The sequence below is a fragment of the Carlito syrichta genome, unplaced genomic scaffold (assembly GCF_000164805.1).
Source record: "Carlito syrichta isolate Samal-C Ts95f unplaced genomic scaffold, Tarsius_syrichta-2.0.1 Scaffold301935, whole genome shotgun sequence".
In the NCBI taxonomy this organism is placed as follows: Eukaryota; Metazoa; Chordata; class Mammalia; order Primates; family Tarsiidae; genus Carlito; species Carlito syrichta.
In genome coordinates this window covers 157317-175447 of record NW_007246031.1, presented here as the reverse complement: position 1 = coordinate 175447, position 18131 = coordinate 157317, and the positions used below count along the sequence as shown (strand labels likewise).

Sequence of the window (18131 nt, the reverse complement as noted above, 5' to 3'; positions counted from 1 at the left end):
CATTTAGATCTGTTATATTTTCCTGATCAACTGACCATCTTATCATTTTGAAATTCCCTTTTTATCTCTACAGGTACTTCTTGCCTTAAAATCTACTTTGTGTGTATTAATATAACACTGTCAACTTTAGTCTGTTTTTATCCTTTGATTTTCAACCTTTCTAAATTCTTGTAGTTAAGATATGTTTCTTATAAGCAATAGTTTACTTCCAGTCTGAAAATATTTCTTTCAATTGGATTATTTAGTTCATTTGCATTTAATATAATTATTGACATATTTGAATCCTAATCTAATATCTTAATATTTGTCCTATTTTCTTATTATTTTCATAATTGCCTCCTTTGGGATTTATTATTATATTATTCAATTTTCCCCTCTGGTAATATGCTAGTTATAGTTTCTTTGCATTTTTCTTTATTGGTTACCATAGAGATTACAATATGATGCATCTTTGAATTAAAACTGTCTAATATATTACCACTTTCAGGACAATGAACGAAACCAAGAACATTTTAACTCCATTTACTCATTCTCCCATGTTTTGTGCTATTTTTAGTCATGTTTTAAATGTATGTATTTTTAAGTCACATAAGACATTGTTGTTTCATAGTCAATTTATTTAGAGTTAACCACATATTTGCCTTTCTATTGTTTTCTATCCTTCCCTCTATTACTATGTGGAGTTATTTCTTCTGCTCAAGATTTATCTTTAGTTTTATTTTTAGTGCTTTTACTGGCAACAGATTCTTTCAGGTTTTCTTTGTGTCATATCTTTTTCATCTTAATCTTTGAGCGATGTTTTTGCTCTTTTGCTAGGTTGACAATTATTTCTTTCAGCACTTTGAATATGTCATTCTATTGTATTTGGTCGTTTCTGTTGTGAAATCAGCTATTACTCTTACTTTTGCTCCTTTGAAGGTTATGTGTTTTTTTTTCTTTCAGATTGTAGGATTTTTTTTAATCTGTCTTTGATTTTTGGCAGTTTTTCTCTAGTGAACCTAGGTGTAGTTTTCTTTGTATTATCCTGTTTTGGGTGCACTGAGCTTCTTGAATCTGTCTCTTGGTATTTTTTCATCACTTTGAAAATTTCTCAGCAATTGTTTCTTCAAATATTGCCTTTGCCCCACTGTTTTCTCCTCTTCTTCTGGAAATTCCCATTACACGTGTATTTTTTTACTTTATTCTATGTGTCTCTTATGCTGTTTTCTGTATTTTATATTCTTTTTTTCTTTATGCTTCAGGCTATTTTTTTTTTTTTTTTGCCAACCTCTCTTTTAGTTCAATAATGTTATCTTCTATTTCTATTCTGCTGTTAAAACCATCTACAACTTAAGTCCATCTATAATATTAAATATAGTTTCAAACTTAGATTTTCTTTTGACATTCCATCTCTCCAAAAATTCTCTATCTTAACATCATCTTTATAAATTGATACAGTTTGGATTGCTGTTCCCTTCATATGCCATGTTGAAATGTGATCCTCAGTGTTGAAGATGGGGCCTAATGGAGGGTGCTTGGGTCATAGGGATAGATCCCTCGTGAATGGCTTGGTGTCATTCTCTTGGTAATGAGTGAGTTCTTAGTTTATTAGTTAACGCAGGAGTTGGTTGTTTAAAAGAACCTAGCAAACACCTGGCCAGGTCAGTCAGTAGAGCATGAGACTCAGTCTAAAAGAGCGTAGCACCTCCTTCTCCCCTCTTGCTTCTGCTCTTGGCATGTGACATACCGGTTCCCTCTTTGCCTCCTGCCATGACTGTCTGCTTCCAGAGGCCTCATTAGAAGCCCAGCAGATGCTGACGCCATATAAATCTGTGAACCTCTTTTCAGCCAGACACAGTGGCTCACACCTGTAATCCCAGCACTTTGGGAGGCTGAAGCAGAGGGATCACTTAAAACCAGGAGTTTGAGACCAGCTTGGGCAACATAGTGAGATCCCATCTCCACACACACACACATACACATAAAATAAGAATGTACTTATTTTGGGATTTTTTTTTTGGTAGAGGCAAAGTCTCACTATATTGCCCAGGTTGGTCTTAGACTCCTGGGCTCTAACAATCCTCCTGCCTGAGCCTCCCAAAGTGTTGGGATTACAGGCATGAGCCACTGCACTTGGCCAATAAATAAAAATTTAGAAATTACCTGGGTACAAGGGTACAAGCCTGTAGTCTCAGCAACTTGGGAGGCTGAGGCGGGATGATCGCTTAAGTCCAGGAGCTTGGGGCTGCAGTGAGCCATGATTGTTCCACTGCACTCCCACCTGGGCAGCAGAGTGAGACCCTGTCCCTAAAAAAGTTTTTAAAATAACTTTTTAAAACTCTCTTCTTTATAAATTACTCAGCCTCGGGTATTCCTTTATAGCAATGCAAAATGAACTAAAATATAAATAGAGCAATCAAAGTTATTTAAAGTATGTATCTGAAAATTACAATATCTTAAACATTTGTAAGTCTCTCTTATCTATTTTTTTCATCTTAGTTTGGTCACTTGGTTCTTTGTCTTGGCATGCCTGTTCATTTTTTACCACATGTGGGACACTACATAGAAGGATATTCTAGGGGTAATTTGAGAAGGTATACTTTTGCTTCTGACAGACAAAGTACGGACAGACTGCCTTCATTTAGTCTGAGAATAAGCTGGACTTGAAGTTCAGTTTTCATGTGGTCTGTTCTGTTTTTGTTTGCCTATATTCCTAGGCTGTGGCCCTTCAAGGGTTTCAACTGAAAGCCTAGGGAAGTAGATCTCAAATTTTAGCATGCATGCGATTCACCTGAAGGAATTTTTAAAATATAAATTTTGGGCCCTATTCTCAAGGTTTCTGGGTCCAAGAATATGCATTTTTAACAGGATCCCAGGCAATGCTGCTGATCTGGGAACCATACTTTGAGAGCTACTGGCCTAGAGTATTTTTCCAGTGCCATTCCTTTTTGGCGGACTGTGGTCTCCAAGTTTTGTCTTTCCAGTGCCATGAAACTGCTAAAAGCCCTGCTCAGCTTCTCAGTCTTTTTCTGCTAGGCTTTCTATGCTCTCAGTTTTGCACTATTGTACTTAAAAAGCAGCTAGTGCCTCAAAATGAAAAGCAGAAAAGAGTATCAGGCTCTAAGATCTTATTCATTGGAGTCCTATTCATCCTAGTAATTCCTTATCACTTTTAAATAGATTTTTAAAAATCCTTTCTTTTTTATTGTTCTCAGTGTGAGGGTTGATGTGATCCAAGATAGTCCATCATAGCTAGAAGTGATAAATATAAACAATACAACCCACTATTTAGTGTCTGTACAATAAAACAGTTCCACTAAAGGAATGGTTCCCAAATGTTGCATCAAAATCACTCAAAACACTTATTTCTAACCAAGACCTGCTGCATCTAAATTCCTCAGGAGACATCAAAAGCATCTCATTTTTAACTACCTCTTATCACATTTCTGATGCATATCCATGTTTTAGAAATAAGACTCTAAAGAGACAGAATTTAAAGTAAAACCATCTCTCTTAAACAGATTGATCATCCCTAATAAAAAAAATTTGAAATCTAAAATGCTCCAAAATCTGAAACTCTCTGAGCACTGTACATGATACTACAAGTGGAAAATTCTACACTTTAACTTCATGTGACTGGTAATACAAAATTATTTAAAATATTTAATAAAATCACCTTCAAGCTATATGTATAAAGTGTATATGAAACATAAATAACTTTCATGTTTAGACTTGGGTCCTCCTTAGGACAGCCCATTATGCATATGCAAGTATTCCAAAATTTTTAAAAATCCCAAATCAGAAAACTTCTGGCCTCAAGCATTCCAGATAAGAGATACCCAGCCCGTATTTTAAAATAACAGATAGAAGTGCTTTAAATTATTGTCGAGTCTGTTATTCTTATAGACTTCTATGAATTTGGTCTAAAGTAATCAGAATTGACTTTTTTTCCTCCTAGCTTCCCACATTATTTCTTTCTTTCTTTTTTTCTTTTTTTTGAGTTGGAGTCTACTTTGTTGCCCAGGCTGGAGTGCAGTGGCACTCTCACGGCCACTGCAGCCTCGACCTGCTGGGCTCAGTGATCCTTCTGCCTCAGCCTTCTAAGTAGCTGAAACTGGAGGCACACACCACCAAGCCTGGCTAATTTTTTTTCTTTAATTGTAGAGATGAGGTCTCGCCAAATTGCTCAGGCTGATCTCAAATCTATGAGCTCAGGCAATTCTCTCACTTTGGTCTCCCAAAGTGCTGGGATTAAAGGTGTGAAATACTGTGCCCGGCCCCTTCACTATTTCTTATACTACTTCAAAGGTAAAGAATACAAATACATTGCTTTATGTGCTGGCTGAATGCCTAACAAAATGCCTGTGTTTTAATCAAAATTAAAGCATTCCAGAACACTTCTCCCATCTCCAAGAAAGCCCTTCTGATTTTTCCATCTTTGAGACTAAAGGCCTTGCAATGTTTTTTGATACCCTGCAAAGTTTTTTCAAGAGAAACTGCCTAGTTTTCCCACATATAAAAGCAACAGTCTAGTCTGATGCAGATGGAAATTTTAATCCGGGGCTCTCATGAGTGATACATAATCCCAGAAATGGACAGATATAGTCCCATAACAGCATCTGTACCAACAAATAGAATACAAAGTCCAGGTGTTTCATACCCACTCACATTCCTTCATTTTTCAGACAGCACCAGTTGCCCTTGAGGCAGAAAACAGAGGTGAAATGAAGCTAGCTCTCCAGTATGTTCCAGAGCCAATCCCTGGTATGTAATGATTTTCTATCCGGATCCATGCTCTTATCTTTCCTCTCTCCAAAGATTAATTTGGGTTCTAATTTTGTTTTCAAAGGTGAAACCCTAACCAAACTTATTAAGTTAATAACTATATAGACCACATGAGTCAATTCACAGTTATAAATTAGAAAATTCTTATTACTTTATTATGGTAAAAAAATCGCATAGAACTTATTATCTTAATAATTTTTAAGTATACAGCTCAGTAGTATTAAGTATTTTCACATTGTGGGATCAAATATCTAGAACTTTTTAATCTTGGAAATCTGAAACTCTATGTCCATTAACCAACAACTTCCCTTTACCCTGACCCCAGCTTCCTGGTAACCACCATTCTGTTTTTTGCTTCTATGAGAAAATTCTGGGGTTTTTTTTAGTCCAGTTTGCAGTCTTTTGAAGAGTGAGGCAAAAATGAAATATTCATCTCACTCTCCAAAAAGTTTATATTTGCACAATGTTAATGGCCTTTCTTATATTTAGAATTTGAACCCATCAATAGTGCTATGATGAGAATGTAATCTGAATGTTCATTTTCACATGTGAGAATTAGAAAAATCCATAGGAAGTTCCTAAGAATTTAGAGCTCAATGGGCCTCCACTCTCAGGGTCTCCCTAAGAGATAAAGGTTTTTCTTCAAGATTACTAATTGCATCTTTGTCATAAGGGCCTGAGGTCTTCAGCCCAGTTAAGGAGCAAGTCTGGCAGAAAATGAATGTCAGCCAACCCACTACCCCCTTTTCCCAAGTGAGTTCCCCAAGTTATTCTCCTCAAGGATCTGTATGTTATGGCTGAAATCCAGGGTTGCAAATTCAAATGCTTTCAGTAACCAGACAGTGAAGCTAGTGAGATGGAAGAAATGGATGGTGAGGGCAGTAACCAGAAAAAGGCATTCTAATTCAGTTAAAAAAAAGAAAAAGAATCAAAAGGCAAGTAAAGCCTATTTTTAGGCTAAATTACTGCCAGATCATTATCTTGTGACTTCTGGATCTTCTTAAAAGGCAGGATTCCTTTGCATATAATTTGTATCCTATCATTATAGTCAACATGCATAGAAATTCTGCCAACCCTGTTTCCCATTTTTCCTCTATCACTTGGTAGTAGGGGCCAGGGAGATTGTATGTTGTGATGGGGCTCCACCTTTCTGAGTTTTTGTTCACTTAGTTTTTCTTTCCTAGAATGGCTTCCTCTTCTTAACCTGTCAAATACATTTTTACAGTTTTTATCTGAATTACTGTCTTCAGCTTAACTGTAAACATTTCCTAAGGCATAGATTATTTATTTATTTGTATATCTAATGATGTTCCTAGCATGTTTGGTTGACTGATTGGGCTAACCCATCCAGAAAAATCTGGTAGTGTTTCTCTGTCCATATGTACCCAGCTTAGATGGCGTTTTCAGGCTAAGCCAACTTCCTATTCATAATATTAACTATTATGTATGTATATATAATAACCCCATAAAATATGTAATTACTCTTAACACAAAGAATGACTATATCTTAGCTGGTACCTATTTTGGTTACTTTACACTTAAGTATGCTTAAAATGCCTTTCCCTAGCAGCAACTGATGGTAATGTTTGAAAGATATATGCTGTTCATTGAGCTGTTTTGAATATAACTGTAAATGGATGTTTCACATCTCTTATACCTGATTTTGTCAAACCAAGTAAAACCCCCAAATAATGATGTAATATTCTGTACTTGAAATCAATATAAATTCTTTTTATAAAACTATCTAAGATCAGTGTAGCCAGACTATGAGAGATATAGTTAAGAATGTGTAGATTTAATTAGGATAATAACATCAAGTACTAGCAAGTATCCCTGTGCCAGAACATTTTTAGGCTGACAACTTTGGATATGCAGTATTGCCAAGAAAGAGATGGCAGTACAATTTTTCTCTTCTTTTTCTATTGCAGGTAAAAAACTTCCTACAACTGGAGAAGTGCACATCTGGGTGAAGGAATGCCTTGATCTACCACTGCTGAGGGGAAACCATCTAAATTCTTTTGTTAAATGGTAATAGCATTCATAACTCTGCCTTCTTTAGTTCTACTATAGCCTGAAGTTTGCTGGGGTTGGTCAGTTCTCTGTATCTGTGATGTTGACTCATTCATGGGTTAAATAAATATACTTGGAATTAGGGAGACATGATCTAGAGGAGTATATATCATGAACCTCCCAAGGCTTCATTTAGTTTTATAGTCAAAAAGCTAGGAAGTCATATATACAGATGAAACTTGAGACCTCATACTGAAATAAATAATGTTCTAGGAAAAACATCTGTTGGTGAGGGCAAGAATTTTTAAAATGTGTATTAATTTTTAATGTTAGGATGTCCCACCTTTGGCTCCTTTATGGAGCTGGAAGGATTCCCCCTCTCCTTTGTCCCACCTGTTTGTGGCCCATTTTTAAAGGGCATTTGCATCAGACTGCAGATATTTGGGAAATGATTTGCTATACAAACCTCTTCTAAGAGTTAGTTCATAAGAGCTTAAGATAGTTTGGGTTTTTTAAATGGCAAACGTTTTCTCTGTTACACATATAAATTGGCATCTAGTAAATAATAACAGATTGCTCTCCTAACTCCCTCTGACTAATTTTATATATATATAGACTCTGCCAGATGACCAGTTGTAGCTATTTAAATATGTGTCATAAATCTAAGTGGCATATATGATGTTATTTATGATTTTCCCTACCCATACTCTTCATAGATGTCAGTTGTTGGTAAGGTTTTTTTAGCTCAGGTCAGTCTACCATTCTGAGACCACTCCCAGAACTTCTTGTTTTTACAAGAAGCACAGTAGATTGCAGTTTATTAAATTATTATCCTAAATGAATGTAAATAATTATTACATTATATATATATATAAATCATATAATTTATTTCCAAAGCCAAATCTAGCAAATTGGAGAAGTTTATCTTCTTTTTCAATTCTGTTTAACAGTAATTCCTTAGGCTATCACAGATAATCAGGAATAGACTATGCTTCCGAAGTTTAAAGGAATCTTCGGGCAATTGCAGTCACATTAAGCACTTACTAAATAAAGGCACCGAACTGTTTTGCATGTGTTATTTAATTCTAATTTCAGCCTTAGGAAATCAGCATCATCATTTCCATTTTATAGATGAGGAAGCAGGTGTCTGAGAAGTTGAGTAACTTTCCCCAGAATCCACATTCAATAAGTGGCAAAAGCACGATTCAAACCAATGACATTCAGAGATGACTCTGTGTCTATTATTTTATTAAAATGTCCTCACAGTAATGCCTCTCTTTGTAGTACCATTCTTCCAGATACAAGTAGGAAAAGCCGCCAGAAGACAAGAGCTGTAGGGAAGACCACCAACCCTATCTTCAACCACACAATGGTGTACGATGGGTTTAGGCCTGAAGATCTGTCAGAAGCCTGTGTAGAGCTTACTGTCTGGGACCATTACAAACTAACCAACAAGTTTTTGGGAGGTCTTCGGATTGGCTTTGGAACAGGTATCATTTGTTACATTTTTAATTTTCCACGAGCAGACACTAGAAGTTCGTTGCTTTGCTTCTTCCTAATGAAAACATGTCCTAGCCAGGCTCAGTGGCTCAGCCTGTAATCCTGCACCTTTGGGAGGCTGAGGTGAGTGGATCGCCTGAGCCCACGGGTTCGAGACCTGCCTGGGCAGCGAGACCTCATCTCTACAATAAATCAAAAAATCAGCTGGGCGTGGTAGCACATGCCTGTAATTCCGGCTACTTGGAAGGCTGAGACGGAAGGATTGCCGGAGCCCAGCAGGTCGAGGCTGCGGTGGCCAGGAGCGGCCACTGCACTCCAGTCTGGACGACCGAGTGAGACTCCAACTCAAAAAAAAAAAGAAAGAAAGAAAGAAAGAAAACATGTCCTATAGAGAGCTCTGTTAAGTATAACCAAATGAATGAGTGTCGGAATTTCAAGCTGTAGTAGTACAGGCTTGTAGTACAGGCTTCCCCTGCTAGGTAAGTAATCTAGGAACCAATCAGCATCAATTACCTGCTAGCGCATTGTTGTGAGAGGCTGCCTTCAGCTTTAATGAATCTTTTGGGGAAGATTCTTTCAACGCAGTTGCCCATTCACCATGGGTGATTTACAAGTGCACACACCCACACTGCACTGAGTGTTTGACCCCCAACGCCCCACCCCATGCCCTACCCTTCCTTTTTACCCGGTCTCACCCCAATGACATTTTTTTGGGGTCTCCCCTATGAAAAAATTCTTAAAAGGAAACATTTTGCTGATATGGAAGAGGTGAAACAAAAAATGACAGAAGCACTAAAGGGCATCAAAATTGACAAGTTCAAAAACTGTTTTAAGCCTACATCTTTACAATAAAATAAAGGAAAATACTGTTTTAGGCAGCGGGAAAAGCATCTTGATAGGTGTATTGCATCAAACAAAGAGTACTTTGAAGGTGGCTAAAGTTTAAACATACAAGAATAAATACACAATTTTTTATAAATTCCAGGTTTTTTGTCCTCTCTTCCCCCACATTGAGTTACACATCTTCCCTCCCAATGATGTTAAAACTCTTCCAAGCTCTCTTCCACTGGTGCTTATGATTTGGAATTAGCTCCCACACACATAGTTTTTTTTCCCCCTGATTAGCTATTTATTTCTAAATGCAAAACTTCCTTTTTTTCAGGTAAAAGCTATGGGACTGAAGTGGATTGGATGGACTCTACGTCAGAGGAAGTTGCTCTCTGGGAAAAGATGGTAAATTCCCCCAATAGCTGGATTGAAGCGACACTGCCTCTCAGAATGCTTGTGATTGCCAAGATTGCCAAATGAGCCCAAAGTCCACTGGATCCTCTACCGAAAACTACTAAACAGCTGGAATCTGATCTTGAAAACCTGATCACATGGACAAAAATCCTCAATTTCTATATATTGCAAATAAAGAATATTACATAGCATGTAAAAGTCAACCTGCATGTGCTTCTTTGATTACGAGGTCCAAGGCATTTAAATAATGACAAAATATGTGACTTACTTATGACTCTAACATTAAAGAAGATATCTGTGCAGGCCCAGAAAAATGGAACTGCTGCTGCCGCTTCAACAAAAAAGATGTCTCAAAATATTAAACATGGGGTAGTGTTAAAGAGTAAAGTATTCCAGTTTGTCATCATGTGTTTCACACCACTATCCTGTGCTACAGTTAAGAGGGTCTGTCACTTGAGCCTTGCAGGACTTGTAAATAATATAGGTTGAGGAAAAAGTAACAGAAAGATATTCTGAAGGGGGAAGGGGGCATTGAGGCAGAACATCAGTGATGATACATAATTGGACCATAAAAAAACTATTTGCTCTGTGATCTCTACTAAAATGTGAAATTCCATGTTAGGGCAATGAGACAGAACTTACTGGTGTTTTCCTGCCTTGAGAAACTGCTTTCTCTTTTCCCAAGTGTTGAAATGAAAGCCTCAAATGTACTTTGGTGCCACCCACTGTCCATAGGTGGAATTTAGTCCTTGGTTTGTTTTGACATTCTTCTGTTAATAAAATAGGTTTCAAGCCTGTACTTTGTAAGAGTATGTATAAAAAAAACCCTGCGTATATATGATTGTTTTTCTTATAACTTTACTATATGAACAAATATATGAAAGCAGCATAAGAGTAGTCATAAACATATTTTGCAACAAAGCTTTAATTAGAATGTAAGTTGTTCAGTTATACTGTACTTCCTATGTATGTATAATTTTCATAAAGTATTTTGTAAAAACTCTTAGAATAAATTATAATCTGATTAAAATTGCATTGAAAAATTATCTTGACTTCTTATTTCGAACAAAATATTTCAGGATTCCTAAGATCTGAATTTCCTATCAAGGCTAATTAACTTCTACTGGGCTAATATTTCTCTAGAGTCTTCACTGAGCATCATTTTCCCTAAATGGACAGCTCTGGCTATGTTATTAAGAATAATATTTTTCTTTTTAAAAAATTAGTTGAAAAGCTTTGAATATAGGTTAACATTTATCCTTTAAAGGTTTTCCTCAGAAACTTTTGGGGATGATTTTAGTACATGAAGCATTACTCTCCCTTAGAACCCAACCAGCTTGCCTTTCTCAAAGCAGACTCTGATATATTCTAGGTCCAAGGAAACCTGGCTGATAGGTGAACACCAGATCTTACAACAAGCATCTAAGAAATGTCATTGAGAACAACTAGAGTGTTTGCCTCTTTCCTCAAACAGATACTAGAATCTTCTACCAAATTGCCAGTAAGAATGACTATGCCCTTGCCATTGTCTCTGCAGGTCTTTTATGGGAAGTGCTTAGTCTCTCTCCCCTCTTCTTGGGGAAGCACAGTATGAGCCAAGTAAAGGCACACTTTCAAGGTCGGCTAAAACACAGTAACAGAAGTGCAAACTCTATTCTGACTTGCGCCAGAAAGTACAAGCTACTTTCTCAGCTCTTCTTTCAGTTACCTGTTCAATCACCTTCTAGCATCCAGCCAGCTCTGGAGTGCTAATAAGGTTGGCTCTGGCATGTCTCCATCTCCAGATCACCTTTAAAACACCAGAGCAGACAATAGAACCACCCATTCTCCTTACATGTATCCTCAGCTCTTCCCTCAGTTCTTCTTCAGGCAGTCTAAGGAGATTTTATGTCATGCTTCTTACTGAAAAAGAAAGTACACGTTATAAATTTAATCTCACCTGGCTAAGAGTGGGCTTCATGCATTATAACATGTAGGCAACCTGAATTCTTTTGTGAACTCAGGTTGACAGGCTTTTGGGACAGTGTGACTTTTAGGAAAAGACTCTGCTAAAACTTCAGATTTTCTTGGACTGCATGTTTTAGGGCTTTTTTCTTTTCAGTTTTTTTTTTTCTCAGAAACCCAACTGGAAATAAGCTTTTTTTAAAAAGAAAGAAAGGTGGGGAAAGGAATGAATTGAAACTAAACTGAGTTAGCCCACAGAATTAAAGCATGGCAGGAACCTAGATTACTTTGTGGACTCTCAGGCTGGAACCACGGACTCACATGCTGTCTCTCTTCTTCCTCAGAGTGAGGAATAGCATCTCAGCCAGCTCCTTTGTCACAGTCTGTCTCTAAATCACTCCCCTTTCCTAGGGTCAGTTTGCGAGGCCTCTGGAGGAAATTGGCAAGGTTTGTGTCACATCCCCACCCATTGGACCACTCACTGTGGCCAGGAGTGGATGGGGCAATTTCAATGACCCAGCCTGGGTAACGTATTCATCCTGTGGCTGAGGGGGAATGATCCATTATCAAAAGTATGGGGTGTTATATAGCTATGGAGACTGAGGAAATCAAGGGCTAGGCGTACATGCAATTTATGTCTTTCTCATATGAAGATATTACAAAATTTCATTATTTAAAAAGTGAAGTAATATTTCTAGGGGTCACCGCTGACTCGTTTCAGAGAGGCCTAACTAATCCCCATCTACCAAGGCTACTGTAGCTTTTAAGTAGATGATACGGATCCTGGGAGTTCCATGGTCTGCTCACATGACTTGGCTAGGCTAACTTCTTCCAGAGAGGCCTACCAGCCCCCTCAACCTCCTGTTATATTTTCCAGGGAACTTGCTGGGACTTTTTTTGTTTTTTTTTTTGTTTTTTTTGCATATCCCTGACACCCATACTTACCAGTCAAGCAAACAACTCCAAACATCATCTTTCTCCTGTACTCTCATTCCCATTCTGCTTTGAGATTGCTCTCCCATCTCCTCTCATCTCCACTTTCTCCCAGGCATATTCACTAGTTTGTTTTTTATAAAACAAATCACTCTGCATACTTGATCTAGTCATAAAACACTCTCTCTGCTTCTTGGGTTGGCCTGTTCCAAAATATTTGGTTCTCTTTCAGCCTTACAAAAAGAAGACTCAGTCTCCCACACCCAGTACCTAGGTCATGATATAGGAACAGATTTTGGATTATTGTTCCTCTGCCTCCCTGTAAATATTTTTAAGGACATGTGCCATCCAGGTACATCAAGAAGGGAAAAGAGTATAATGATTGTGACCTCCAGAACCAGATGGCTTGGATTTGAATATTGGTTAAACCACTCAGTAGTTGTGAGACCTAGGGTAAGTTATTTAACTTCTGTCTCATCTGTTAAAAATAAAGGCAGGGAGGGGGGTATTGTACCTACTCTATAGGTGAAAATAAATAAATCGATATGATGCTTATCCTTGACAAAGACCATTCTGTAAATATTTGCTATTATGATTATCCCCTCCACTTCTTTTTGTGGTCACCTACCATCCTCCACAACTCATCTTATTTATTGGAGACCCTGTCACCTGGTTCCAAAGCATATTTACGTTCATCAAACACCTTAACTTCTCAATTCCTTGACTTCCTCACTTTGAATGCCCTTAACCTCCATGTACTCATGAACCTCATTAAAACTGGGAACTTCTACCTCTGAAATCCAAACATCCCACCCTGACCAAAAATTTCTATTATTTCAGCTTTCAGTTGATTATTTTGCAACATCTATTTCTAAAACTCACTGAGGACCCAGCCCCTCCAGCCCCTATCAAACACTTCCCATTATTACTCCTCTACCTAGTCAACCACTCTTTTGCCAATAGCCTCAACATTTTCTGCTTCCTTTGCTTTCCACTAAATATCCATTCACCAGCACTATTATAGACCCCAGTCCTACATAAATGCAACTGAACTACCCAGCTCTTATTTGTTGCTGACTATGATTGGAGAAAAATTACATATCCACCCTGTCTGCAATAGAGACGAGACATGGATGGAGAAATAAAGAGTCCTTGTGTCTTTGCATCTGCAGGTTTAGTTTTCGAGGGACTACCTAGTTCCTGTCACTCCTACTTTGACTCTATGTGCTCCCTCAGTGCTCTTTCTGTGAGCTAAAATATTATTATATTTCCACTTGCTTAGCTAGATTGAATTGAGTTCCTATCAAAATAATCTTGAATACTATGCCCCTTTTATCCAAGGCTAGTTTTGTACTCCTTCTTTGTGCTTTCAATAACACCCAGATCTTATCACTGTATTCTTGAAAAGAGTGATGTCTAATTTATCTATGATTACTTTAGCAATCATCACACTGAATTGTTGTTATCTATTTTTTTTTCTTCTCCCATAGTGATCTTGAAAGCTGGGACTGCAACCTTGGGTATAATAGTTTCTCAGTCTGTGTGAGAATATGTGATGAATGAATGAATTAATGATCAAATAAACAAATGAAATGTGATCTAAGATCATCGGTTTTGGTATCAAAAAGGTCTGGATTTGAATCCTGGCTCTATCACTTATTCTCTGGGTGACCTGAGACAACTTGCATAACCTCTCTGATCCTTGGTTTCTTTGCTCCCTGTAAACTATAAAATGTGGGTAATAATACCTACCTTTTTTTTTTTTTAAGCTCATCTATATTTATTTATATTTTATTTTAAAGATGTGGGTACATTTCAGGGTTAGGAATACAAATGTTCATTATGCAGGTACCCTCACTGAGGAGATTGTGCCTCCTCTCCCCTGGCAGTTTCCCTCAACTGCCAATCCCAACCCCCCTCCCCTGACAGTTTCTCACTATTGTCATCCCTTTCTTATAGTATTATGATACTTGTTCAAGGTCCGTTTATGAATGAGAATATATGGTACTCTATTCTTTGATTCTGAGATAGATCACTGAGTATGATAGACTCTAAATACATCCAAGTTGCTGTGAAGTCCATATGTTTATCCTTCTTTATGACTGTAAAATATTCCATTGTGTATATGTACCACAATTTTTTAATCCAGTCTAGCTTTGATGGGCAGCATGGTTGGTTCCATGTTTTTGCTTTTGTGAATAGAGCTGCAACAAACATGCATGTATGGGTGTCTTTTTGGCAGAATGACTTGAGTTCCTCTGGGTATATTCCCAATAGGGGGATTGCTGGGTCATATGGAAGGTCAATTTCTAGTTCTTTCAGAAATCGCCATGCTGTCTTCCAAAGAGTTTGCACTAGTTTGCATTCCCACCGGCAGTGTAGAAGCATTCCTTTTTCTCTGGATCCTCGCCAGCATCTGTTGTGTGTTTTATTAATGATGGTCATTCTTACGGGGGTTGGGTGATGTCTCAATGTGGTTTTGATTTGCATTTCTCTGATGATTAGTGAGGCTGAGCACTTTCTCATGTCTATTGGTTACCCATATATCTTCTTTTGAGAAGTGTCTATTCATGTCTTTTGCCCACTTTTTAATGGGGCTGTTTGTTTTTTTCTTTTTGGCATGTTTGAATTCCTTGTAGATCCTAGATGTTAGGCCTTTGCCAGATATACAGTTGGCAGATATTCTTTCCCATTCTGTGGGCTGTCTCCCTGCTCTCTTGATGGTTTCCTTTGCTTTGCAGAAGCTCATCAGTTTGATGAGGTCCCACTTGTCTATCTTCTCTCTTATGGTATGAGCATTTATGGTTTTGATCAGGAATTGATTTCCAGTTCCAATTTCCATAGGGTGTCTCCTGCATTTTCTAAGATTCTTATAGTTTGAGGTTTTACATTTAGGTCTTTGATCCATTTATAGTTAATTTTTTAGTATGGTGATAGGTAGGGGTCCTGTTTCAATCTTCTGTATGTGACTAGCTAGTTTCCCCAGCACCATTTACTCCTCTCCCCAGTGTTTGTTGTTGGATGTTTGTCAAAGATGAGTTGGTTGAGAAATTGAGTCTTTGTTTCTGGAATCTCTATCCTGTTCCATTGGTCTACATGCCTGTTCTTGTACCAATACCAGGCTGTTTTGATTATGGTAGGTTTATAGTAAAGTTTGAAGTCTGGAAGTGATACCTCCTGCTTTCTTTCTTTTGCTAAGGATGGTTTTGACTATTTGTGGTCGTTTATGTTTCCACATGAATTTCTGTATTGTCATTTTCAGGTCTGAGAAGAATGATGTGGGTAATGTAATGGGCATTGCATTGAATCTGTAGATTGCCTTTGGTATATTTAAAATATCTAAATATAATTTTAAAAAAATTTGAGACAAGGTCTTGCTATGCTGCCCAGATTGATCATGAACTCCTGGGCTCAAGCAATCCTCCTGCCTCAGCCTCCTGAGTAACTGAGACTATAGTCATGTGCCACTATGCCCAGCACTAAATTTAAATTTAGATATTAAAATGTATTTTAATATGAGAGATATATAAACTTTTTAAAATGTGGAAAGTCAATTTATTTAATCAACAAATATCATTGAGCATCCACCATGTGCAAGAAACAGAAAGTTAGAAATAGACCTGGCACGGTGGCTCATGCCTTTAAACTCAGCACTTTGGGAGGTGGAGGTGAGAGGATTGCCTGAGCCCAGGGGTTTGAGACAAACCTGGGCAACTTGGTGAGACCTCGTCTTTACAATAAATAAAAAATTAGCTGGGTGCGGTGGTGCACACCTGTGGTTCCAGCTACTTGGAAGGCTGAAGCAGAAGGATCACCCGAGTCCAGAAGGTCGAGGCTGCAGTGGCTGTGAGCATTCCACTGCACTCCAGCCTGGGCAACACAGTGAGACTCCTACTCAAAATAAAACAAAACAAAAAGGTAGAAATAGGGACAGAAGAGCATGCATGCATAATCTCATCCTCAAGAAACAACAGCTATTAATATCTTATTTTTCCTTCTTTTCCTTGTTTAGGAATTATATTTTGTGAATTTACTACACTAGACAACAATATAAGGTAACCTACAAATAAAATTTTTAATGTTTGTATGACCCTTTTATTTAAGTGAAGACTATTTTAATTTTCTAGTCATTTGTCTTAACTTTACAAGTTCCATGTAGACATATGAAGCTTGAAATTTAAGAAAAAGCAAAGAAGAAAATGTAAAACAAATTATAAGTTTAATTCATATTTTTAAAGTCTTTGAAACCCACTTTCACAGAACTTCAATATCTGATCATTTAAGTAACTTGAAATTTCAGTTTAGAATATTTCCCTAGCCCTCAATCTTGTTTTCCTTGTAAAAACAAGAGATTCAAGATTTGGGACACGAGACCCTGATCTTTGACAGTGAAGGGAAAATCTGAAACTCTTCTTCCAGATATGTTTTTCTCCCAAAGAAATCTGAAGCATATAAAAATCCATCCAGTATCTACAATAACACCAGGCTTTTTCCTTATCATCATGACTTGGGAGATATCAAGACTGATCACCAGAAATAGTGATCACAGGAATAGACAATCCTTTTCTCTACCCTTAATTTTCACAGCATCTTGCTTTTTCCAGTTATCTTTCTAACATAGGCATTCCCCATACCATTAAAAATTACCTACAAATATGATAATGTTTAACAGTTGCATAGTATTCTGTTGTATGAAAATATGATAATTTTCTTAACATTTCCATTTTAGACATTTAGGTTTCCAACTTTAATTTATTATCAATCACACCACAATGAAAAGTTTTGAGCAAAATGTTTTCTTTCAGATCATTTCCCAAGCAAAGATCTCCCCAGAAGTGCAATTACTCGTTTAAAAGGCTTAACAGTACTTTAAGTTCTCAATACATACTGTCACCTGACTTTTATCAACAGTATGAGAGAGTGCCTATTTTACTACACTCTTACCAGTCCTGGGTAGTCTCAAAATAAGGGAAAATATTTTTTACTGATTTGCTACATGAAACTATATCTAATTTTAACTTGTATGTATTGGATCATTGTTGAGGTTTAATCTTGGTCATTTTTGTTCCTTTGTGCATTCAATGATTCATTTCTGTTTTAAGATGTTAATGTTTTATTGATAAGTATAAGCTTTTTATAAAAATATAAATCTAGTGTCTGTCATATTACGGATTTTTTTCCAATTGATTTTTGCCTTCAACATCTATTTAACACACATATATCTGAGTCTCCCTAAAGTGCCAGGTCCTAGTCTATTCATCAAGGATGAAGCAGACACAGTCTCTGCCTTTCATAATCTAATAGGGAGCCGGACTCGGTGGCTCAGCCGGTAATCCCACGCCTTTGGGAGGCTGAGGTGAGTGGATTGCCTGAGCCCGTGGGTTCGAGACCCACCTGGGCAGCGAGACCTCATCTCTACAATAAATCAAAAAATCAGCCGGGTGTGGTAGCGCATGCCTGTAATTCCGGCTACTTGGAAGGCTGAGGCAGAAGGATCGCCAGAGCCCAGCAGGTCGAGGCTGCGGTGGCCGGGAGGGGCCACTGCACTCCCGTCTGGGCGACAGAGTGAGACTCCAACTCAAAAAAAAAAAAAAAAAAAAGTCTAATGGGGGAGGAAGGCAGGTAAACAACTGATTGCAATAAAGTGTTTACATCCTCCACTAGAAGTACAAAAAGGTTATAGTGTATGTGAGGGGAGTGGTCAATGCTACATATAGGGGCCAGGAAAAGGCTTCAAA

General features: G+C 37.6%; 1 protein-coding gene across 12 annotated transcripts in view; it reads left to right on the top strand.

Moving 5' to 3' along the window:
- SYTL2 (synaptotagmin like 2) overlaps positions 1-10562 on the top strand; it is a 62424-nt gene extending 51862 nt beyond the window's left edge. For all 12 annotated transcript variants that reach the window (XM_008055729.1, XM_008055731.2, XM_008055728.2 and 9 more), the window contains 4 exons: positions 4665-4743; positions 6693-6792; positions 8059-8264; positions 9437-10562. In XM_008055729.1, coding sequence (XP_008053920.1) covers positions 4665-4743; positions 6693-6792; positions 8059-8264; positions 9437-9582 — 531 coding nt within the window. In that variant the 3' untranslated portion in view covers positions 9583-10562. The remainder of the gene's footprint in view (positions 1-4664; positions 4744-6692; positions 6793-8058; positions 8265-9436) is intronic.
- The last annotated feature ends 7569 nt before the right edge of the window (positions 10563-18131 follow it).